The sequence below is a fragment of the Pteropus medius genome, unplaced genomic scaffold, assembly GCF_902729225.1.
Source record: "Pteropus medius unplaced genomic scaffold, Ma_sr-lr_union100, whole genome shotgun sequence".
Taxonomy (NCBI): Eukaryota; Metazoa; Chordata; class Mammalia; order Chiroptera; family Pteropodidae; genus Pteropus; species Pteropus medius.
In genome coordinates this window covers 521,088-547,028 of record NW_024349519.1, presented here as the reverse complement: position 1 = coordinate 547,028, position 25,941 = coordinate 521,088, and the positions used below count along the sequence as shown (strand labels likewise).

Below are 25,941 nucleotides of genomic sequence, written 5' to 3'. Positions count from 1 at the left end.
TCACTCATCCAAGGTCAACTCTAATCAGTCTATGCTTATGGTTAAATGTCTCATCAACATCTGTTCTTCCTCATTATGAAGTCCCGGGAAGTGGTATAGTGGTTAAGAACAGAAACACTGTACACAGCTATGCCACCCTGAACAAGCCTGATCTCGCCTGATCTCGGAAGCTAAGCAGGATCAGGCCTGGTTAGCACTTGGATAGGAAACCACCTAGGAAGACCAGGTGCTGTAGGCGTAAAAAATAAAAAATAAAGGATTGTAAACTGACAAGATCCTTGCAGTCTGTGAGGTCATTGCCTTAAAAAAAAAAAAAAAAAAGAGACACTGGGTTTGACTCTTCACTAGCTGTTTGACCTTAGGCAAGTTAATCTCTTTTTGCTTCACTTTTATTTTATGTAAAGTACTTAATGCAGTGCCTGGCATGTAATAGAGCTATGAGTTAGCTATTATTATTTTTATTATTGCACTTGGTTACATCTTTTGTCAGATTAACTAGGCCAACAGACCCAGATTATTATTTTTTTAAAACATTACATTTGCAAAGCAATTGTTTAAAATTCAGAAGGCAAAATATATATCTTGTCTGACTTTCGAAAGCGTTTTGTTTGTATTTTACAATTACTAGTCTATTTAGTAATATAGCAAAAGTTGAGGAACTAAATCTAAATCTTCCTTAGTCTTTTTTAGTCTTCCTGACCATCTCTGACTAAATAACTAAGTAAAATTTTTTAGAACTTAAATTTTCCCATGGCCCATAGTCTTTTTAAAATCCAGACACTCAGTAAGGTACGTTTAGTAGGGTCAATATCCCAATAATGTCAATGGACATCATGATTCATAGAAAAACCTATTTCTTTCAGTTTTCATCCATCTCCCTGACAATGAAGCACTCCATGTTTGAATGTACACAAGAGCATCTGGAAATATTTGATAATATGAATATTCACTAAATGGAAAACTATCGTGAGAGATGGTTATTACTATTGGTAATTGTGCCAAGACCGCAACTAGAGAAAAATCTGGATTAGGAAGACTGTTTCTCCATGGGCTAAAAGAGAAAAGAGTAGTAAAAGAGAAAACATCTGGCCAGACTCATTTATTGGAGTCTTAAAATGTTAACTGGCAGTCTCTGTATTGATGAAGTATATGTTTTTATCTGTTCAGTACTTTTTGTGTCCACTATACATGTTTATTTTTTCTTAAAACATGAAGTCCTGAAATTTAGGCATTCTCCTCCCAGCATGCACAGTAAAGAAAATATTGTGTACAAGGACATCTGGAATCAGACCTGAAAAAAATTCTTAATTAGCTTATGGATTTAGGGAATTGGGGATAGAGTCACTGGGAGACTGAGACAGCAGAGGAGGGTTGAAGCACTTTTAATCACAGAAGAGTAAACAAAAGTATAAACTGTTAACAGCTCACCCAGTGGCTGTTGTCCTCCTCCAGCCCTCAGCTCACCCTCTCCCACCCCCCACTCCCTGCGTACCATTGAGTAAAGAGCAGGGTATCAGCAGCTGTCCCTGTCACTGGCAGGTGGTAGGAAGGGGATCTAGCTAGGGGTTATAACGATCTTGGCCATCCATCCATGGTTGTCTGTTTCTACACAACTTCATAAGAAATATTCCAGCTCCAAAGGAGGAACAGTGCAGAAACCTGTAGTTGAATTCGGCTGCTCCATTCAGATGGCCAGAGCCTCAAGAGCATGGGCAACAAGGGAGGGGACAGTCCAGAGCCAGCATAATTCAAGATGCAGCCAAAACTGGGATTGAGGTGAGTTCAAAGGGGACAAGGCAAGGCCTAATGGCCGCAGTCCAGAATTGTGCCCCAACCCAGGCAATGAAACTCACGCATATGCACAAATGCACATGCACACGCACACACAAACATACACACAGAGCAAATAATATTACTGAAAAAACCTGGAGGCTATTAAATACAAAATGGCAAAGTTTTTTAAAAACAAAAAAATGAAAATATTTGCTTCTGTGATTCTTCTCAGTGCCCTGCAGACTCCTAGTCACAGGAGTTTAGATGTGGGGTGGCCCAAGAGGAGTAGGCTGTCAGTGGCCCTACAAGTCCATGTGTGCTGAAGTCCCCATACCGACCATCTTACTCTTCAGCCCAGTAACTGCCTCCCACGTGACCATTCACCCAATTGGCACCATTGCTGGAGCTGCTGTCACAAGGCCTTTTCGTGTAGGTGGTCACATCTTCTTCCTCTGAGCTGCTCTCCACGTCACTGCGATCATCCTTAGACACCTGGGTGCCATGGGGCCAAAGGTAGAAAATGTGAAGATAGACCTTTTGGGGTACTGTAAGAAAGACTATGCTGTTTCCAAAATGGCCTACTTTCTGGTGGCACCTGATTAAAAATATTATCTGGACCATGGCTACTGTTATGAACATCCCTTGTCTGCTTTCTGCGTTTCTCTCTCATCACCTCTGATTCTGTTCTCTATGAGATAAGTGGCTGCTTTGGTAGAGGGGTGTATCTTTCAGGACCAGCCTAAGAGAGGTGAAATCAATCAGAGTCTTGATTTAGGTTCGAGGGAAAAGCCACACACCCTTTCTTCTCTTCCACCTCAAAAAACAGAAAAGGCCAACAAGAAGAGTACATATGGTTGTCTTCATTGCCTCTATCTTTTGGTGGTTGTGGCCACTGTAGTTACTCATATTGTTTATCCTGAGTTTTGCTCTGTCTGCAAAGCTGAAACATACTGGGCCTTTTTCAGTAGTTCTGCTCTTCGTGGACTCAACTATCAATACCCTATGACACTGTTTTTCCAATCTTCTCCCCTTCCCAGTAGCAAGATCACTTTTCTCATGTAACATGGGCATGCCCAAGATCCACAGGCTGAAAAGAAAAGCAGATTGGCAGTCAGGGAGAAAAGTCCCAATCATGCTACTGTCTGTGAATCTTTACTGCTTAACATTAGCGTTTTTGTTTTGTATTTTCAAATGAAGGGTTTGGATTAGAGTTATGTTTTCAAATCTAAACTACTCTGCAAATCAAGCAAAGAATTTAAAATTCTCTACCATGAACCATAAAAAATAAGAGAGAAACCCAGCGAGACCTATGTCAGACTTCTGACCTCCAGAACCAAAGGATAATAAATTTCTGCTGTTTCAATAAATAAATAGAAGGGAGTGAGAAGGAAAACTACAATTGTTGTTGCCAAAGAAGTAGGGCATTTGCTTTGGTTAGCTCTAAGGTTCTATGGTTTATAAGAGTTGTTGACCTCTGAAACCAGGTAACTAATTGATTACCTGATCTTTAAGAATTTTCTACCAGAGTAGAATGTTTCTAGATTTGAGGTAAAGGGAGGCTCAAAAATGGGTGGGGGAGAGGGGAAAGAAAAACAGAAAGGAAAAAAACCAGTAGACTATATTCTTGCCTCCATTTAGGAAAAAGAATGTGACAGCTTGAGCTCTAGTCAACAATGGCTCCACGGGGTGAGGAGATGAGGCATGCTCTCAGATAACACGGGGCAGAAAGGAAAGCAGGAAGGAAGAGAAGCACATTCAGACAGATATGCTTCGCTGACTACTAGAAGCACAGATACACTTACATGCAAGAGATGAAACTGTCCAGCTCCCACCAGGCATAGAAAAAAGGAAGGAGGTGAGAAAAGAGTGGAGAGTACAGAGTCTGGGTCTAATCCTTCTTGGATAAGTCACCTGGTCAGGAAAGAAAAGTAGGGGAGAAAAAAGATGTCCAGTAGCTACAGCATAATGTGTAGGCATACTGAGCCAAGTTCTGTAACCAATTGCAGCCATAAGAACAGTGAAATAAGAGATCATATATACCCAGGTAACATTTCATCCCTTTGTCCTAGAGTGTGTCCTCTAGCAGAGTCCCTTCCTCTTGGGATTCTGTATTACTGAAGGCTAATCCCCAGCCCTTGGGCTTATTAAAGCCTGACTGCTTCAGAACGCAGATTCACTTACGCATTTTATCATTAAATGACACCTTTCTTTGTACTTTTGGGCTCTGGGAATAAGATGGGTATTTGAAACCTTAAATATCCATCTCACTTAGGACTCTTGCTTCATGTAACAGGTGAGACCAGTACTTAGTCTCTTACACAAGCCATATCTTGAACATCACAGTGTGGTCATCTTGGGGTAGCTTATGAATTAACATCACTCCCTAGACAATCTCTGCTTCTATATAGTTTGTATCTTGGAGCTCTGTATATGATTTTCTTTGAAAAAAGACTCCCCAGCTGAAAAATGAAAATATGAAATCCACAGAAATAAGCTGGTAAGGGGTAGGAAGTGGCTGAGGCCATCTCTAAAACTTAATCCTGTTCATTATTTAACAAGTCATTCCTAAGGGAAAAGAAGAAGGCAGATCCTTTCTCTTACATCTAAGTCTTAAAAGGTTAAATACTCATAAAGAAGGTAAAAACTCAGGAGCTGTAGGCTTTTCTGGGTTTGCTTGTGTAGATAGAGCTCACTAGGGTAGAATGAGAGAGAAGGTCTATCGAGTAATACAGCTCTTTCTACCTAGCCCCAAGGAAAGAAGCCATCTTTCATCCTCACCTTTCCTCGGATCAAGGCTTTGAAAGCAATTCGTGCTATTAGGTAGGACCAGATGACATGCAGAACCTGTAGGATCAGGAGAAGGCCATTGAAGAGCCACCAGGAAGGATAGGGCCCGATCATCTCCCAACTCTCAAAGAGGGTCGTGTTCAGAATCCTAGAAGAGAGAGGCCAATGGTCAGATTCTAGAGTCAGGGCCAGGCAGACAGGGATGAGGCTGAGTTCCCTGGGAGGCAGAACCTGTGTGTCCTCTCCCCATACGCTCTACCAGCTGAAGCACCAGGGAGAAAAGAATAAAGAAAGGGGGCCTATGGAGTTTTCTATCTTTAGAGACAGGGGAAGATTTATAAATCCTAGGAATTGATGGAATAAGTTATATTATTAATCACTTCAAATATGCAGTTTCACACAATTGGGACAGCAATTTCAATCATGATCCTAGGAATTACTCAGACCCTTAGACACATACAGGATAGTTGGTAACTAATTACCTCAGACTAAGGAAAATCTCCAACCCAAAGAATCACTGACGTGGTAGTGATTGTAGAAGTGAGAGGTGTGTGTGTGTGTGTGTGTGTGTGTGTGTGTGTGTGTGAAAGTGAGTGTAGGGGAGAAGGTGTAGAGTAGGAAAACAAGCAAGAAGAGACTGAGAATTTTGTAATTGCCACAAAAGAAGATAAAGGAGTTACTTGGGCATGAAGTGAGGACTGTTCCTCAGAGATGAGTCAGGAAAGCCACAGCCAAGTGAGTTGGATGCTCTGAGCCTGGATCTCATCTAACTAGAAATATTATGCAAGGTAAATGAGGTCCTGAGAGTCCATAAAGGGTCAAGTTAGGCCAAGGAAAAAGCAGGGCAATAAAGTTCTTGATGGTCTGTTCCCTAAACTGACAAAAGGTCTCATGAGCTACATATCTGACACAGCTCCACAGCCTCTAACACTTACCAGAATGGATAGATTACTAGACGAGTGACCATAAAAACAGCACTGAAGATCACAAAAAGGGTGTCGCAAAGACGCTGATACTTGGCGTAATTGGCCAGCTTGGCTGCCTGGAAAAGGGAAGATAAAAATTGAGTTGAAGAGAAAGCCAGTTCTCAGATAGGAGCAAAGAGAAAGAGAGGAATAATGAGGAAAGAGGGGTTGGTATCTTACCTCTAGCAAGAAGTCTGAGGAATCATGTAGAAACATGACCAGAGTTCCTACCCGAACCATGTTGTTGATGTAAGAGAAGGTGATGAGCCCAATGGTGGCCAAGTGATGCACAAACATGATCAGGAAGTCCTAGGAAGAAATGGAAATAGAAGAGGCAGGTATGGGCAAGGCCACAGAGATGCTAGCCAACTCAATGTCCGGCATTGTCCTCTGAAGATCTTATCTTACCCTCAGAAGTCTCATTTTGTTTAAACTCTCCATTAAGGAGCTGCCTAGCATTTGACCCCAAACTCTCTACATCATTGACTGACCCATAATCTACATTAATATATCTCAAAGCACAATTTTCTTTGGTAGTTGCAGAATATGTAGAGCATGGAGGCTGAGCTAACACTTAGAAATAATTTCCCAGGTGGTAGTCAGACAAATAAGCCTTAGATATTCTTGAGATTCTAAGACTCTTCTGCTTTGAAGATGGAAATTTCAACCAAAGGAACCTAATAGAAAAGAGAGGTTTGTGGATGGGCAAAGCTAAACTCTTTTAAAGAGTTTCAGAGAAATGCTAAATAATTTATCTTACTGCAAGCACTTCCTATTTTCACATTTAAAGCTCTAATTTCCTCTTGGTTCAGATGCCAAGGTTAGACCTGGGGAAATCTCTAAACATCTGAATTATTGGACATAGCTAATAAATACTTCTCAGCCCAGTGAGAGACAGAGGGTAGGAGAAGGCAGGTGAATTTGGGTCAGAGAAACAAAGATGAAAAATCTACATTCTCCACTTAGACAGATAAAACGGTATATTCTAGTTCTTGAGTTGGGGGTGAGTTTACAAGTATACATTATAGTATGTTTTAAAACCTACATATATATTGCAAACTTTTTTATATATGTGTCATGTATTAAAATAAAATTTTGATAAGGGGACCTGTATCTCCTGACCATAGGAGAGTGAAAGGCATCTGAGAGTATCAAGCTTCCAACAACTAATAACCCACCTTAGTTTCAGTCTATTCTCATATATGGTAACCTTGGTTTTCCTCACCGAAGATAACCACAAGTTAGTAAAAGATTAGTGTTAGAGCTGCTGGAAGTACATTATGTCAGTTGGACACCAATAAGAGGTAAAGATTCTGCCCTTTCTATCTGCTTATTAAAAAAGTCATTTCCAACTTTGTCATTATGTGGGCAAGTCAACTCCTTTGAATCTTTGTTTCCTAATCAACAGCAAGAAAAAGGTAAATGAAATCATCTAAAACTCCTTCCAATTGAAATTCTTTGAGTAAGTGGAGTCACCAAGAAGGGAGAACAGAGAGAGAGCAAAGGTCCCTAATGCCAAACAAAAGCCAGATCTTGCCTTTCTGGAATCAGGCCTTTTCGTGGATTGGGCCTTGCTATCCCTAATTCTAACTAGTTTCCTGAGCTTTATACAAGTAAGAACCTTGAAGAAAAATAAAGAAAAGGATATGCTTCTTAGTTGGTTAACTGTTTTCACCCTGGCTACTCTGAATGCCTTAAAGATACTTCATCTTTAGTCAAGACTCATTTCTGAGAACATTACAAAGAGCTAATAGTCCCATCAAACCAGCTTTCTCCCTCTTTTGCGGTCCCAGTGAGGGCGGATAATCCATCACAATGGCAGTAATGATAGCTGCTAGGAATGAGGTTGCATGAAGTTAGGGAACAGAGGGAGCCAATATTCTTACCTTTCTTTTAATGTCTGTAAACTGAGAAAACATGAGAGACCAATAGAAGGCCAATTCCATGATATAATAGTTATAAAGCCCACTTGTGAGAGGCTGGAAGAGAGAAAGAAGTAGTCAGAATACCAGCTAGTCAAAGATTCATTCCGTCTCTGCAACTTTCTCTGCCTTGGAGGATCAATAACCAAAATTATTAGATATCTTTCCTCCCTATCTTCTAAAATCTGCAATAGCTAACAGACTTTAGGTTGATGTGGAGGCTTAAACCTCTTCCCCCTGCCCTTTCACATACATATCTTTAGCTCTCATCTTTTAGAGATCAGATAAGGTTAACACATATTATATCATAATCAAATCAGTGTATTTGAAATTCTGGACAATTAATGCTTTTCAGGGGATTAAATATACTCAGGCCTTCCCTTCTTCCATCCTGTTAGCAGACACCTGACATTTTCCCAGTATATATATGAGAACCAAAATGCTCTTAAGGGTACTCCAAGTTACCCTTGATTCCACAGGGACACCTGAACCAGAAAGTACTGCATTAAGTGCTAGGAAGCTGCTTTTTTTCAAACCCAATTAGGTTGAATATAATAGGGAACTAGAACAAAAAGATCACTGGATTTCACAGCTATGGGGGCCCTAAAATAGATATCTTGAAGATATGTCTTAAAGAGATTCAGCCCCTAACCCCTCAAGAATACCAAGGAAATGTGCCATCTGCCCTGGGACTGCACTCCTCTCCACCCACCTTACACACACACATAAAGTTCCTTGTTTTGAAAGGGTTCAGATCCTACCTGATATGGATAGCTATGCCAGCACTGTCGGGTGTCCCAAAACCAAGGCGACTAAGAGAAAACAGATAATTCACATCAGTCTCCTCTGGCTCACCTATATAATCCTGTTTTCTTTATGCTATGGGCAAAAGAGAGATGGGAAAGAAAAAGGAATTCCTCTTGGCAGAATTTAGGGATCCTGAAAGAGTCAGTAAATGACTAGGTTTTTCTTCTAGAACAAGAAAGTGTGATTACAAACAGAAAACCTATGCTTTGAGGTATATAGGATAGTTTTTGGAATCATCACCACCTGGGATATAGGAGATGGGGAGGCAGGAAGACAGTAATTCCATTTGACAACTGAGATCTCCATGCCAAAGATTCAAAAGTCAAAAGTAAAAATTTCTAATGTAGTTTCAATTACGTCCATTTTATCTAAGTTGTTAAATTTATTACTATTAAATTGTTTGTAATATTGCCTTATTATCCTTTTAATGTCTACAGGATCTGTAATGATAATCCCCTTTTCTCCCTAATATTGGTAATTTGTTTTCTCTTTTTTTCTAGGGGTCTATCAACTTTAATTAAACCCTTCAAAGAACCAACTTTTGGCTTTATTAGTTTTCTCCATTGTCTGTCTAATGCCTATTTCATTAATTTTTGCTTATCTTTTTCTATTTCTTTCCTTTAACTTACTCTGGGTTTATTTTGCTCTTCTTTCTCCAGATCTTAAAGTGGAAACTTAGATCACTGATTTAAAGCTTTCTTTTTCCTAATATAAACATTTAAAGTTATAAATTTCCCTCTAAGCATGCTTTAATTGCATCCCACAAATTTTGGCATTTTTAGCATCATTCAATTCAAAAATACTTTTTAATTTCCCTTCTGATTTCTTGTTTGATACATGGATTATTTAGAAGAACTATTTAACTTCCAAATATTTTCTAGATATTTTATTGATTTCCAATTTAATTCCATTATGTTGGTCTGAGAATACATTTCATAAGATTTCAATATTTTAAAACTTACTGAGATTTATTTTATGGCCTAGCATACGGTCTATTTTAGTTGATGTTCCATGTGCACTTGAAAATTATATATATTCTTCAGCTGTTGGTGTAGTGTTCTATAAATATCAATTAGGTCAAATTGGTTGACTGTGTTGTTCAAATCCTTATAGCCTTGGTGATTTTTTTTGTCTAGTGATTTAGTCAATTACCAATAGAAGAGTATTAAAATCTCCAACTATGATTGTATATTTGTCTATCCTCTTCCTTCAGTTTTGCATCTTTTTGCCTCATGTATTTTGAAGCCTCAATTATATCATTTAGATAAAAACAGTGTGGTATGGTGAAAAAAAGATGGAATCAGGAATCAAAAACCCTGAAATTCTTCTTTGAATCTGACAATTAAATGAAAAACTGGAATAATATCTGTTTTAACCACTTTAAAGAGTTGGTTACTAATTCCATTTCTGCAACTGTCTCCTTCTTGGAAGAACAGGATTTTTGTCAAGTGCTTTGTAAACCATCACGTACTCTGCTCGTTTAATCAATACTAATTATTATTATTAGCATTATTTAGGGGAGAAGAGTAGTTTTATGAGGGTACTGAAGTCAGGCCCCACACAGAAGACAATCTATTTAGCATACAAACCTGGGCTATAGGCATCACAGAGGAAAAAAAAGGGGGGAGGGGATAAAGATCTAAGGTATTTAACACTTATCTCTAGAGATGTAGGCATGATTAGAACTCAACAAATGACAGAAAAAATTTAGACTCACCGACCAGAGAAATCTAATTCCGTAGCAGAATATACATAAATAAAAAGTGAATCGCCACCTGGGTGGGCAAAAAATAGGGGTTAGATGAATATTCATTCAAAAGAAAGTCTTTAAGACTAAAGAAGTCAAGACAGCAGATTTGGTGATGACGGTTACTGGTGAGAAAGAAGATAAATCCTCAGAATAAGGACAAATACTGTTACTTCAAAAGCCAAAAAGACAGAGACATCTTCCAGCCTCTATTTAAAATAGATTTCACAATTGTATACTGGCTTTAGTCTACTTTTCTTCCATATCAGACTCCTTGATGATAGGGCCTAATATATATATTTTTTTGTATGACAATGATAAACACAGTGCTGTGTCCAGAGAGTACTTAGTAAAAACTCAGTAAAATCAACTATAGTATGTCCAGAAAAGGGATGCTTCCAACCAAAATGTCGATTTAGAGCAAGCTGGTACTATTGCTATCAAGGTGTATAGGGTGTGCATGTCTACCTACATAAGTGCAATTACAGGAATTCACTCCCAATCTATTTGGGAAAGGTGAACAAAATGGAACTACATCTAGCTTAGTGGCAAGCATGTCCAAGAAACTAAGGGTGACCAGTCTTCCAGTTCTCTTCTTTCCTGCCTATAAGTCACCCCTCCACATATTTGACTGCTGTCCTAACAATAGAAGTGATTTCCAAAAAAAACAAAAACAAAAAAACAACAACAAACCTCAGTCCAGTCATACCCCACCCTTCTCCTCATTCCCCACCTCTCTCCGCACACCTACATGCTTTCACAGAATTTAGTGAGCGTTGGGGGCTTGTCCTGATTCCTCCGATGGCGAAACCAGCATTGGATTTTTCGGACATCCCAGTCCAGTTGCTTTGACAGACCCTCCAGCCTTTTCTCATCAGGATGCTGTAGATGTATGACCAGAATCAGAACATTGCTTTTTCTTCAAATCTCTCATTAAATCCCTTTGACTGAGTGGCAAAGGGGTGATGACTACGGTGCTTAAGTGATGTTTATCTTTTTAGGTTTCAACCAAAGTCATTTTTAGTAAGAAGTCCTATTTCACACATCAAGGACCTTATCACTCACCTGTCCACATCCTTGTTTGGTCTTCTCCCTCCAGCCCAAGCTGAGTAAAAAAATATATTAAAAACCCAAACTACAAAGTACCTTCCACATCTTAATTACGCAACTAGGTAATGACAAAAACTGGAGCAGGGAGAAACAAAATCAAGATATGTGTTTCTGGAGCAGGGAGGGGTGGTGATGCCTGCTAGGTCTAAAACTCAAATGTATGTAAACTTGACTTAGAACCTGGCCCAAAGGTCTTTATTTCCCTGAGGAGATAAAGTTCTCCTCATAGCTATATGGAGTACTCAAATGTGAAAGATCATTCTATCCTATTCTTATCCTTGGAGATACTTGTTCTCTATCCTCCCCTGCCCTGGGGGGCAACCCCTCATATGAATCTTCTGTTTCTCTGCCTACTTACCTTGGTAATAGATATGAACACCTTTTCAAGGATGGCATTGGGTTGAGCCTGATAAGGACCACTGTCCTGGATGCCAACATGGAGTGCACAGGGTTTGGCAATAAACCTGTAATGGAGAAAATCCAAAAGCCAAATCTAAATATGGTTTTCTAAGCATGAAGGAAAGATCCTGATTAAGGGACTAATGGCAGGACAAAAGAGAAATGCCTGGCTGGGAGCCAGGACTTTGATTTCGTCCTGGATTCTGTCACTGACTCACTTGAGAAGTGACCTGTTTAAGAAATACTGGACCATAAGCTCTCTTTCCATTTTTCCCTGGCTTCCCTTATCATATCTTGAGCTTTAGAGTCAAACCACTAGTCTGCCATTTACTACCTGTATGAACTCGAGCAGTTTATTTAATCTCAGGTTTTTTTCATCTTCAAGATGAAGATAATATCAACATCCTTGCTACTCAACATAAGTTCCATAGACTAACAGCATTATTGGCTTTTCCTAGAAGCTTTTCAGAAATGCAGAATCTCGAACCCCATCCCAGACCTACAAAATCAGAATCTGCCTTACTAAGATCCCCAGGTAATTCATATGACCATTAAAATGTTAGAAGTACTGGTCTACTTTACGAGAATCTTGTACATTCGATGAGATAACACATATATGAAGCCTGGCACAAGGGAAGTGCTCAACAGCTTTCCTTATATTGAAGGATCATCTTGATCTTAATTGGAGGGAAAAGTAAAACTGAGACTGAGCTCTTCCTAAATACAAGTATCCTGGGTCACAGCCACCTTCTTGCCTAATAAAAAGATTATGGAAATACTTACTTTCAGGAGCCCTGAAGAAAGAAATCAGGAAACTAGTAAAAGTGAAAAGGAAATTACCTATTTACTCAGTTCTCATCCCAGATCTACTACTAATAATAAGTCAAATAAATGGTCAAGTCACTTAAACCTTGGGTCTTGGTTTCATCATCTAAAATAGGTTGTATGAAATGATTTCTAAGATTTTTTTCTATATCTAAGATTCCATAGTATGACCATTGGTTGCAGTTAATTTCTAACTTTTATATCTTTGAAAATTGAGAAACTAGTTCCTGGTTCTTCAAGAAAGATCTTCTGTTCCTCCACAACCATAGAGTTTTGTGAGCACCACTCAGCTCTGGGAAAAGCTCTATAAGCCACTTTGAGGATAAGTCAAAACCAGGTTTAGCTCTCTTAGCATCTTAGGGAGTCCCATAATGAAATTATGAAGGGGAGACGTAAGATGGAGTGCTCTTGACCTATTTTCTTGGTCTGCATTTGAATCCAGAATTTATCTCTAAGGGAGGAGACTAAGAAACTTTGTTTATCATTTTCCTCTATAGAAAGTTCTTTTACCCTTATCACCAAAGTTCTTGAGCCATGGGGAAATATTTTATTCAGGACACAAAGTTAGCCACTGAAATCTATTCTCTCCTCTCTTTTACACAGGTGGAACAAAAGTTACATTCAAAGGCCAATGATAGTAGATACTTTAACATATATTTCCTGGTATATTTTCTGTGTACAAATATTTTAAGATTTCATTCATGTTTAAACTCATTGTGAACACAGAGAATACATAAAGAATACTGCTTTTGTATCTACCGAGGTTCTGTGCTCAGTAGTTGCTCAGTAACTGAGAAGTGACAGGTCCAGCAAATCCCACCCTTGCTCTACTGGAGGTCAGTTTGGACCCAGGATTGATCAGTATCCAGAAGAGTAATTAAAGCAGTCATTCTTCACCATCGAGTTGGTGCCATATCAGAGACAAGATCACTGAATCGTCTCTCTCTGTCTCCTCTCATCTACATTAATTATATGAAGAGGTAGATCCAAAACCAAAATCCAGCCTTTCCAATTCTGACTCTTACCCCCAATCTAGGTCTCTTACTTAATCCAGAAGCATTCAGGTGACTAAAGGCACTGGAATTAGACAGATTGTACCAGCTAAGAGACTTTGTGAAAGTTCATTTTAAAGATGAAATGACACATGATGCATGCTTAGCCCAGTATCTGACACCTAGTAAATAGTTCAGTCTGAGAACTCCCTGATGGTATCTATGGTAGAAGGCAAAAAGACCAAGAAGTCCTCTTTCATACAACAGGGACAGGTTTGTACTCTGCTCACTTGGGTGGAGCCAAGATAATTTTTTTTATTATCTGGACTTTGGAGTGAACTTAATGTCCCTACAGTTGTCATTAGCTCACATCCTGCCCTCATTAATTCAGAGTTCAATGAAAGACATAAAGCTACTGGCGGTCAGCTACAGCTGTACAAACCCTAAGAAAATTTATGTATTTGACAAATATTTAATGGGCATCTATTTTGTACTATATCACGAAGCCCAAATCCAAAAATACAGACTTATGGTTGAAAAAGAATTTTTCTGTGGTAAAAGAAATTAAATACACAGATTTATTTATGCACTTAATGAATTATCTTAATGAAGAAAGTAAATTATTTTCAATCAGAACTCTTGAGAAAGTTCAGACTTGATCATGCATTCATTCTACATCATTTACCTGGCATTTAGTATAACTTATAAAATAAGTATTTAGGTTGTCAAACTCCAGACAAAGAGCCGGGTATTCATCCTTTCCACTAGATCAGCACTTCTCAAAGCATACTCTGGAGACTCCCAGGGGTCTCACAGACCCCTTCAGGAGGTCTGCAAGGTTAAAACTATTCTCATAATAATTCTGTAACTTCATAATAATTATTTTCTCTCTCGTTCTCTCATGAGTGTACAATGGAATCTTCCACAGATTACATGACATATTGCAAAAGACTGAATGCAGAAGCTGACATGAGAATACAGCTGCCAGACAGTAAAGAGACTTGCAAAAATATAAAATAATGCTATTCTTCTCAAATTTTTTTTGTTTTGGAAAATAGTTATTTTTCATAAGACATTAGTTATATTACCAATATAATCAACTTATTTTCATTTGTAAAAGAATTAATAAATATATATTAATTTTTTTTTTCCATTTTAATTTCTAAAACAGTACCTATTGATAGATGATATCCATATAAACAAAAACTCTTGAGGTCCTTGATAATTTTTAAGACTAAAGGATTCTTGACATAGTTTACAAACTGCTGTGCTGGATGACACTGAGAAATCAAACTTGGGATTTTCTGTCCTCTCCAGGATCAATTATGTTTTAAAATAATTTGTAAGACTAGACTTCCTTTTGCCTGCAGGGCTGAATAAGTAGGCACTTAGTGGTCCATAATGGTAAGGTGCTCCTTTCCACTTGGCATCCAGGAACATGAGTCTAAAGACCCAAGTTGATGGTAATATATCGGTCCTGCTTTGTAGAGATCATGTCCTTCTGCCCTTTTCTTGGCCTCCAGGTACATGGCAGCAGCTGACCTAAGCCTGGGTTAGTTAAAGTGAAGTTAATGCTTTGCTTTTTCATACCAGAGACAGGAGCTATACTAACAATGCTATCTATGTGATTCACTAGAACACCATTTATGGATATGAACTATACATAAATATATGAGAAAGTCTAGATCGAGCTTCTCAAGTGGTATATCATGGGCTATACTTATGCTGAAATATTGCTCTTAGTTCTCAGGGTGGTCTATGGGGCCTGTGGTAGCCAGAAACCCTTAGCCTTTGACCTCATATACCCCTGTGTGCAATGTACATATTATTTTCTATGTGTGTAGCAACATAATTTAGTTAGGAAGCATTGGCTTAGATCAATCTTTGGAAAAATATAAAGTGTCAAAATTGATATATAAAAAGAAAAATAACCATCGAAGAAATTAAAATAGGTAATGAGATGAAGGGAAAAATACAATAAAAAGAAAAAAGTCTTATACAGACTGATGAGGACGGTGTATCATTAGGTGAAGAGTATTGAGTAACTAAACTGCCTGAATGCTTCTTCCTCCAGCTCCCCTCACAGAGAGGGTGGGGTGGCGAGAGAGAGAGAGAGAGAGAGAGAGAGAGAGAGAGAGAGAGAGAGAGAAAGCGCGCGCACGCGAGCTCGAGCGAGAGCGCTGAGATGTTTAAATAAAGATTATTAGAGCCAAATGAAGTCTGTTTAGAGACTTTAATCCTTAGGTACATAAGCAGCACTTGAAAATTCTCCCCTGAGACATATGTACCCTTAAGAGGCAAATGCAGAGTCCCACAGAACAGAGATTCAGAAAGTCCTTTCCCTGTACAATTGAATTTTTATTAAACCAATCACATTAAAAATCTGAGTGGCTGCCGTAGGGTGGAAAGAAAAGAAAGTAAAAAGGCAGAGGGAACAGCATGTACTAAAACTAAGATAAGAAACGAAGTGCACTTAGAGAACTGTGCAATGTATAAACTGGGGGTGGGGATGATGACAGTGACAGGAGTAAAGAACTATACAGGTGGTTAGAGGCCAGATCACAGATGCCTTGTGTGTTATGCTAAACTTTAACTTTATCTAATAGCTGATGGAGAGTCACTGAAAGGCTTTATAGGCTGGGGGCAGAGAAGAGATGAATGGATCTGTATATTAGTAAAGAACTCTCATTAGCTATTGTAAAAAAAAAAATCCATGCTATAAGTGACAAAGCACTGAACTAAGGCTGTAGAAATAGAAAGGACAGATTCATGAGATGCTGAGGAAGTAAAATTGACAGGACTTGGTGATTGAATAGATGTAAGAGGCAAAAGAAAAGAAAGAGTCAAGTGAACCTTCCATGTTTCTGGCTTGGGAAACTAAACTGGTTATGGTGCCTCAACCAAGCAGCGAATAAGAAAAGCAGATGTGGGAGTGATAGATGAGTTGTGTGTATGCTGAATTTGAAGTATCCATTGGTCATTGAAATGGAACTGTTTAGTAGGCAAGTAAACTTGAAAAAGGGGCTTGAGTAAGATATATACACATCAAGATCTGAGAAAGAAAAAGAGCGAGCAAGAGAATGAGAATATAGGTGGTAGAGCGTGTGGGAGGAGATGCCCCGCCTTCAGAGATCCAGTTCTTAAGGGGAAATGGCAACATCCATAGGTCAGGGGTGGAAGCGGGGATTAAAGCAAGGGGAAAAAAAAAGGCAGCTAAACTTTTGGGGGTGGACGTGACTGCATAAGAAAGGAATATAAATTGAGAAGAGAACTAAGGTCAGAATCTTAGAAAACAACCAGCATAAAAAGTGAATTTAGGGGACCGGAAGGTCAGAGGTGGGGTCCTATCAAATGAGGAAGAGATCGAAGTAAGCAAAGGATTTCAGTACCCACTAGATTTGGCAATTTGGAGTTCTGTGGTAACATTCACCAAATGGAGACTCTAAAAAAGAGTAATGAGTTACAGCAGTGAAAGACAGAAGGAGGAGGAAGATAGAAGTGGAAATAGCCAAGACTCTCAAGAATCTGCGTTAGAGAAGAATGCCTTCAACTTCCTCATCAGAACCACTCTGTCTGAAACTGATATCCCTGTGCTTTAGATCTATTCTAATCTTTCCTGATAAGAAATTTCATACTATTTATTCCTCCCCTCCACCCATTATCTTCAGCCTCACTCTCTCCTTAAACATACTCATGTTTTCCCCATCTTAAAATGGCTCTCTCCCATCTCACAACTATAGTTCTTGAAGAAGACCTCTTTTCCTGACTTCCCTTCTAACTCCCACTCATTCCTCAACCCTCCTCACTCTCTCATCTGGCTTGTCCCTACACTCCACTGATTTGCTCTTGCCAGTCATCAATGATCTCCTTATTGTGAAATCAAAAAGATGCTTTTCAGTCCTGTATCTTACTTGACCACTCAGCACCATCTTATATTATTGGCCAAGCCCTCCTCCTGTAAATATACTTTTCTTAGCTTCCTTACTGCCATACTCTTCCTAGCTTTCTCTCTCTATCTCTCTGGCAATAGAACTACACTGCCTGGTATGCACTGCTAGCTGAGTCACCTTGGACAAGGTACTTAACTTTTTCTGAACTTCAGTTTTCCCATTTGTAAAATGAAGATAACAATAGTATCTGCCTATTTCATAAAGTTACTATGTTTAGTATTAAGAACAGTACCTGGGACAAAGTAAGTAACTACTTATTAAATGCTATTATCAAATACTGTATGGCTATCATACCTCTTTTCTCCTTTTAGGTTTCTTTTTCCTTTTCCTTTTCCTAAACCAAGGTGTTTCCTCAGGGTTCTATGTGGGTTATCTTCTTACTCTCACACCCTGGGTGATCTCACTCAATTACAGTAGATCTCAAAGTATGGTCTGCAGAACCCAGAGGGTTCCTGAGATACTCTCTGGAGGCTCATAAAGTCAAAACAATTTTCATAATAATATTAAGACATTATTTGCTTTTGTTACTGTCTTGATATTTGCAATGATGGTACAAAGCATTTGTGGGTAAAACTTGCAGCACCTGAGCATACATTAAGGCAGTGGCACCAAACTGTAGTAGTTATTGTAGTTTTCCTCACTGCATTCTTAGTTAAAAACAAAAACAAAAAAGCCAGTTTCTTAAGAATGTCCTTGATGAAGCAATAAAAATGATTAATTTTATTAAACCTCAACCCTTGAGTACACTGCTAAAAAGTATTCTGTGATAAAATGGGAAGTACACAGAAAGCACTTTTGCTTCATACCAAAGTATATATATGAGTGTCTCAAGGAAATGCACTTGGTTGACTAAGTTGTAAGTTTAACTAAATCCCTTTTTTTCAAAGAACGCCATTTTTACTTGAAAGAATGACCGACAGATAAACTATGATTATTCATACCCGATATTTAACATTTTCTTGAAAATGAATGAAATAAGCCTGTTACTTCAAAAAACAAATATTGTTACCAATGATAAAATTCAAGCTTTCAAGTGAAAATTAGAATTTTAAAGAACTTACATCTGCTTTTGAGCTTGACAATTTCCCAACACTTCAAGACCTTTCCGATGAGATTGGTTACAATGAGAGTAACTAATATAATTTTTTAATATTGTATAATGAAATGTATTTACATTTGAGAGATCTATATAACTCAGTGAATCAGTATTTTTCAAATAATCAATACATGATATCCATTCAAAGTGTAAGATAGACCAATGAATTTTAACATGAATGAAAAGCTCATCGGTATGGTTTCAGATTACACAATGCAACCAACCTTTAAGAAACTACTACCTGTGTTTTGGTATAGTATGAAAGAAAACATACTTCCTTTTTCCAATGATGTATCTGTGTGAAGCCAGCTTTTATTTATGTACTTCAACCAAAACAACATATCACAAGAGACTGACTTCAGAAGCTAGTGAGGAGAATCCAGTTATCTTCTATTGAGCCAGACAATATAAAGAGATTTGCAAAAATGTATAATCAATACTGTTCTCACTAAATATAATTATTTTTCAAAAAGGTTACTTATGTTAACATGTAATAGGTTTACTGTTTTTATTTTTAAAGAAATAACAAATATATTTCTTATATTTCTCAATTTTAATTGATAGGCATATGTAACCCATAAAAACAAGAGCTCTTTTGAGATCCTCAATAATTTTTAAAAGTGAAAAAGCATGCTGAGAACAAAAAATTTAAGAATTACTAAATTATACTAATACTATGTGCTGGTGACTCCCAGTCATTCATTATCTTGTATATTCCCTATACATATGCATCCATGCCAGTGTATTTTTCTGACTAAATTCTTAAGAGGATGGGGTTTTTACTATGTACAGGCAAATGTGTTGTATATATCTGTTGTACACATATGTGCTTGTTGTGTACAAGATACTGCACTTTCCAGCACCCTTACACCACCAAATTCAACGTATCTTGCATGGTCTGTGTGTAAGTAATTTTTGCAGCTTTTTTTAAGGACTATATTTTTTAATTGGCAAATTTGCTTAAAGCAGAAACAGACTAAAAAGAAAATGACCTCTATGACATATAATGTCTGAAACCATGACAATGTACACACTGTATTTATACCAAATTATCTCTTACTCCTTATTCTACTTGCAGGAAAGTTATCTTCACTTAGACTTATAACAGGGTCTTCAAATATTATGACTAATACCTGTGCAATTTAATTTATCTACTGGTACTGTGATGAGAAAGAAGGACCACGATCCTGCTTACATCTTACACTTATTATAAGGGAAATAAGTCTTGAGATAATTACTTAGAGTATGTATGTTTGAATGCTTCAGACAGACACAAACTAATTTAAGACTAGGTTGTAGTTTTATTGTATAGTAGTTAGTAAATATTTCATTTGCTATAGAACAACAGTTCTCCAAGTACCACTGGAGAACAGCTGGGAGTCCCTGAGACACTCACTGTTTAAATTAAATTTCTCCCTTTTCTGACTACATGCATACATTTCTTTCGTTAAATATATTTATCTTTTTTAAACGGATGAGCAATTATACAACTTAATGCATTTGCATAAAGTAGAAACACATGAATACGGGCGTGCCAAATAAGTGTATTAGAAAAAAAGGTTAACAAAAAGCTCTGAAGTTTTTATTATCCTTCATAGTCCAAGAAATAATTGTTTCTTAGTGAGACATTCATTAAGCCTATACTTTAGTTAACAACCATTCAAAGGAACTGAGTCTGCCTCCTCCAAACTCCCATAACTTATCCTTGTGCATATATTTATTACACTGTATTTTAACCACTGATTTTCTTCCTAAGGGTGACTTACTCACTTTTTTTATCCTTGGTAGTGTTTGCTATCCGGCAATTTGATTCAGTTTGAGACCCTCTGTGCCTATAATAGAGACTTCTTACAAATGCTGACACTACTCAAAGCTAAACCCTACAAGGAATACCCTTTTTAAGAAACTCCGTAATTTTAAGAAGCAATATAATGGTGTGATTAGTCTCACTGCACATCCCATGCACATTTAACTACTTGTCCAACTTGTTTGTTTACAGAGCGTTAACTACTCAATTGAGAAGATATATGCGCAAAAGCAAAACTACAGAGCAAAGCTTGGCTAAAGGCACTGTCAATCAAAGATTACTCAAAATCGACTATAACTATTTAAATCATTCAGGAAATGCTTTATAGTTTAGAAATCCCATTTTTACTGTTTTTAAAGAAGGACTTGTTTTTTAAAGCATAATCCAAAATACTTAGGACTGATAACCTCTTGGTCCTAAAACACTGAATCAAATGAGAATTTATATTATAATTCTCTTTTTTATTATTATTTATGCCTACAGCACCTGGTCTTCCTAGGTGGTCTCCCATCCAAGTACTAACCAGGCTCGACTTTGCTTAGCTTCCAAGATCAGACATCGGGCTTGTTCAGGGTGGCATGGCCGTAGATAATGGACTGTGGCTCCCCTGGAGCATGAACTCAGGACCTGCTGTGTGTAAAGTAGATGTGCTAACGGCTACACCATATTACAGTTCTCTTCTTGGTTATGGTATTTGTTTGAACTACTACCATCAGAACTGCTCGATAGAGTATGTGAGCCACATTTATAATTTAAAATTTTCTAACAGCCATATTTTAAAAAGTTAAAAAGAGGTGAAATTAATTTTGGTAATATACTTTGTTTAACCAGATATATCCAAATTACTATCATGTCAATATGTAATCAATGTTAAAAATTAAGACATTTTACTTTTTTTTTGCACTACGTCTTTGAAATTCAGAGTGTACTTTACACTTAGAACACATGTCAGTTTTGACTAGTCACATTTGAAATCCCCCCAAACTATCAGCTACTGTACCAGCTAGTGGCTACTGTATAGGACAGCACAGCTCTAGATAATTCTGGGAGAATTCTTCATATCTAGGAAAACTGCCTTCATATCTAAGAAAACTAATTTCAGGTTTTTTGTTTTTGTTTTTTAGCTAGATGTGATTATGGTTAACTCCTTTTGCAGTAACACCTCAATTAACTTCCCTAAAGATAAAGGAGGAGTGGATTGAAGCAAGAAGAGCTCAAAACTCAGTGAATTCTTTAAAAGGCAGCTTTTATCTGTCTAAAAATACCTCTAGAGAGGAAGCCAAAATAGGTATTATCTCTGCCTTCTCACTCTATAAGGAGAGTACAGATTTCACTTGCTGCCTCCTCTTTCATGAATTTCTTCCTATATTCATCTAGGAGACCTCAGTTTTCTGACTCAGGAAGTGGCTAAAGCAAAAATATCTGACCTGTTTCTTTTTCAGTGCCAAATATACTGTCTCCAGGGATAAGCCAGGAACCTGACCTCAGGCATGATAGTATTCAGAGTTGTCTACAAAGCATCAATACCCCCTGTGCAGAAAGGGCTAGAGAAAGTTTTACCAGAGAGAGGAGAAACACATAAGGCTTCTGATTATCTGGAGCTTACTAAGAGTTGGATTCTTAGATAAGGGCAGGGTCATGTGACCATCTTTTTCAATCTTGCTCTGCTGGATCTACAAACCAGATTTAATTCTATGATTTACAATTCGATAATACCCAACAGAACACCTTCAGGGATGCAGTGGAATGGGCAGTCTCCCTTACAGCCTAAGTCAGCAGCTATGTCCATTCTTCCCAAAGCCTTTCTCTCCTGTTTGGAAGACCTCCTAATATTGGGTCACGACGCAGTGACATAACATAGATCTGGGAGCGGGAGCAGCAGACCTGTCAGGAAGAGGAAAAAAGTTCTTCCTCTTCTTAGCAAAAGTGGGGGAGAACAGGAAAAAAGGGCAGCGGAGGTAGCAAGGTTTACAAGAGGAAGATGAAATGAGTGGTTATGAAACGTACACACACAAAAAATGAGTCACTACACTTGTTGCCAGTTACAAGACAGGCCACTAAGTGAGTCCATTCAGTCCCCAGGGAGAGAGCATGGTACTGAGAAGGCTCTTTAGACACCCAAGTGAGGTTGCCCTAGAAGTAACGAGAGAGAAGAGTGGCCAAGGAGAGCTCTAATCTATCTCTTGTATAATTCACAAAACAAATTTCTTCCGGCAATATAAAGCTCCTATTGTAATGCCATATTCAAAATAAATGAGCCCATATCATTTTGATGGTGTCAATATTAAGTCTCAAGCTCCTATTCGATTCTAAGGAATAAGTGCTCAAGGGACTAGATATTAAATTTCAAAAAATTTTATCTTAAAGATTCAATTTAAGTAAGACATAGCAGATCTAGCTTGAACCATTCTTTCCCTTAGGTCTCAATGATCAAAATGATATTAAAAAGGAATTATAATTTTGCCCCTCTCAATCAAGCCAAACATCTATTTCAAGCTGAAGATTTAGATTCTGGTTACTCCTCCCATCATCTGAGTAGATGAGGGTGGACCTTTCTCAAATAGTAAGTATTTACTGACCATATGCTATACCCAACACATTTTTGCAAGGTGCAGGACATCATAATGCAAATAGTCAGCAGAGGCCCACAAAAGAAAGTCACTGTTCCTCAGTAGGTAATTTTCTCCTATCTGCAGTTCTTTAGCAAAATCGTTAGCTAGATATAAACACTTTACTTATGGTTTGATAGCTTTTCAAGACATCCCTATTAGATAAGGTTGCAGTTCTCCAGGGAATGTGGGAACTTAAAACATAAATGCTCATTGCGGTTGATGACAAGGAAAAGAAAGTGAGACCAAATTGTAAACTCTATATTTATTCTTTAGGAGAGTCTTAAAACAACACAAACAGATACAGTTTATCAAAGGGCATAGTGTAAGATTCATTAAAATATGCAGGACGATTTGAAACAAAAAGAATGTAAAGTTCAAGTCAAACACATTAAGTAACCAAGAATAAGATGGGCATGGATTTGTTCTCCAAATCCCAGAATATTAGGAACAGGAGGTTAAATCTTAACTCTTGAAAGGGAGTTTAGGAACAGGAAAAAGATGGCACCATTATACAGTGGCAAGGGCTGGGGAAAATTATCTAGATCTTGGTTCTAGCTCTTCTCCCAAGTGAGTATGCAAACTTCGAAAAGCTGCAGGGATATTTCTGCAGCAATATTTCTGAAATATCTTTTATTAAATTCTAAGAGTGGCTTCTATTACCTTTATGGAAGACCAGTGCAACAAGAGAAGAACTGGTGATCCAGCAGTCAATTTTATTGCTAACTAAAGTAGTAGGTCTTAAAGAGAAACAAAATAGCGACACTGCTTCTAAGGTTAAACTTTCCTAAGATCAAACATGAGATGTACAAGGTACTGTTCTTACTAGCCAAGATATATCATACCAGAATGCTTTCAGCTCAGTATTCCCATCCACCCCTACTCCCCTGACACTGGAGCACCATAGAAACATTCAGATAGAATTCCCACAGGTAAAGGATCTTTTCCAGTGGCTCTGCCAGGGGATATATAATCTTAAGTTATCTGGGGGAGCTCTTTGGAAATCTGAAGATATATGTATGTTTATATAAAATGAGTGTTTATAAGCAACAAGTTACTTCATCTTATCACTAACGTGGAGAAATTTCCATATTTATTGGCATATATTTATATGAGAAGCATATAAATATATCAGAGTATGCTTTCATCAGAATTTTTTCCTGAGACAATGAACTTTTTTTTTGGTCTTGAATTGTGTATTTTCCTTTTTAGTCCTTCCTTTGTCTTGCTTTTTTTTCAATCTTCATATATAGATGCTAAGGTAAACAGTACCTGGATCAAGGTTACCCCTGAGAGACAAGTGGTTTGTGTTTCCACCCCAGTAATATTAATACAATGACTATACTTTAAAAACTGCAGCACTAAATTCCCAAGGATCCACAAAAGGCATTTCGATTTTGGGGTTTCATTTGCTTCAGTTAAAAGCATCTTTATTTTTGTACCTGAAGTCCGTCAGAGCATTCTGATGACAATATACAAACACTGTGGATGAATGACCAGCTAGCTACACATAACAAATATTATTTAAAAAAGATTGTCAGAAATAGTAGGCAAATCAAAGAACTAATCCAAAACAGATAGTATTAATTTTTCTTAGAGGAACAGATTGTTTTATCTGCAAGGAATTTTCATCTGAGCGCATTCCTGCTCTAGATAAAGGCCAAACGAACAAAGGATGTCAAAGTGCCACCCTCATTACCTGAGACCTATTGGAAAGAAGTCTCCTTTCCGGAGTGAGTACGCTTGATCAAAATCACCCACAAGTCCACATTATCCACAAAATCACCACATCGAGTCCTTAGTGAATATCTTTATCTTAAACGGTAGATACGATCCAGTCACTCAAAGAAAGATGAAATCATTTTTCCCAACAGCACGGGGAGGGACAAAGTATGTTGTGATTCTGTTAAACTCACAAGTTTGGCTCAATGCAGCAGTTCTCTAATGGGCCCTAGGGCTCTCCATCCTTTGCAGATGACCACTCCTCCTTCCATCTCAGGCCTCCAAGGCCCGTTCTGCAACTAATCTGACCCCTTTCCATATTTTGGAACCCGCAGGCTCCACCACACCACACTCCTACCAGATTTCTACTCTCATACGGGCTCTGGGGGAATTTTATTTAATCACACACACATACGCGTGCGCGTCTATGAGCTGACAAACCAAGTCTTAGGGCCTAACTAATCCTGTTTCCCTCAACTCTCAAAACTCACAAATCTTTGATTCCCGTGAATCCACTCCTCTGGTTGGAACGTCTGTCTGGTGGTGACCCCTCAGCTTCCACGGCCCCAACTAGCTCGGGTTCTCGTGGCCCTTTCCTGTTCCTCGCTTGAGGTTCTGGGCCACAGCTCACACTCAACCTGTTTCCTCGTCTGCAAAATCCTTGGAGGTTGAGAGGAGGCCTATAAGACCCCCGCCCCCCAAACGACCTCCGGGATCTAAAATTGAATGGGCCCAGCTTCCCTCTCGACTCTCACTCTTTCATTGTCCACGCCCAGACTGTCTTTGCTTAGGCTCCACGACCACTTCGGCCACCCTCCGTGCGCCCCGCGCGGCGGCCCAGGCTCCCCCGGCCCCCCGCTTTCGGGCTTCCCCAGCAGGTCTGCTTCCGGTCCTTGGCCTCTCCCCTGCAGCAGCTCCACCGGCCTGCGCCCCCGGCCCTCCGCGCCGCTCGTTCGCAGGCTCTCACCGCTCGAAAAGCAGCCTCACAGAGAATATGCCCGCCGCCAGTGGGAACACCGAGAGGATGTGCCGGGCCCGCGGGTAGCCGTAGCCGTCGCCCGGCCCCTCGAGGTCCGCCCAGCTCACGTTCTGGGGCATCCAGAAGCGTTCGCTCCACAGCCAGCCCCACAGCAGGCCCAGGGCGCCCGCCGCCGCTGTCGCCATCTTACGCCCGCCCCGCGGCCACCGCCGCCACAGCCTCAGCTGCCGCCGCAGCAGCCAACGGAACCCGCGGTGGGGCGGCCCCGGGGCGGGGTCGAACCGGCGGCCACCCCCTTTCCGGCCCCTTCTTGTCCCCGGCACGTCTCAGCCGCCCGCTCCGCTGGGCTGCGCCTCTTCACCGCCCATCTCGCCTCCCCGCCCACCTCACTCATAGCAGATTCCCGGGCCACCTCGTTTTGGGACTCCGCCCTCCAGCCCTGGCTACGCAC

General features: G+C 39.1%; 1 protein-coding gene across 2 annotated transcripts; it reads right to left on the bottom strand.

The window, feature by feature from the left end:
• Window positions 1-1,366: 1,366 nt before the first annotated feature.
• On the bottom strand, window positions 1,367-25,806 carry CERS5 (ceramide synthase 5). 2 transcript variants are annotated; one of them, XM_039882071.1, is made up of 10 exons: window positions 25,479-25,791; window positions 11,470-11,575; window positions 10,753-10,883; window positions 9,972-10,029; window positions 8,209-8,259; window positions 7,412-7,504; window positions 5,706-5,834; window positions 5,496-5,602; window positions 4,552-4,708; window positions 1,367-2,265 (listed from the first exon to the last, which is right to left on the bottom strand). In XM_039882071.1, exons 1-10 carry the CDS (start codon window positions 25,673-25,675, stop codon window positions 2,116-2,118), a joined length of 1,179 nt encoding a protein of 392 aa, XP_039738005.1. In that variant the 5' UTR covers window positions 25,676-25,791; the 3' UTR covers window positions 1,367-2,115. The 2 variants fall into 2 exon arrangements, with proteins under 2 accessions (XP_039738005.1, XP_039738006.1); XM_039882072.1 differs by lacking the exon at window positions 1,367-2,265 and adding an exon at window positions 3,329-3,684 and having other exon boundaries at window positions 25,479-25,806.
• Between the last annotated feature and the right edge of the window lie 135 nt (window positions 25,807-25,941).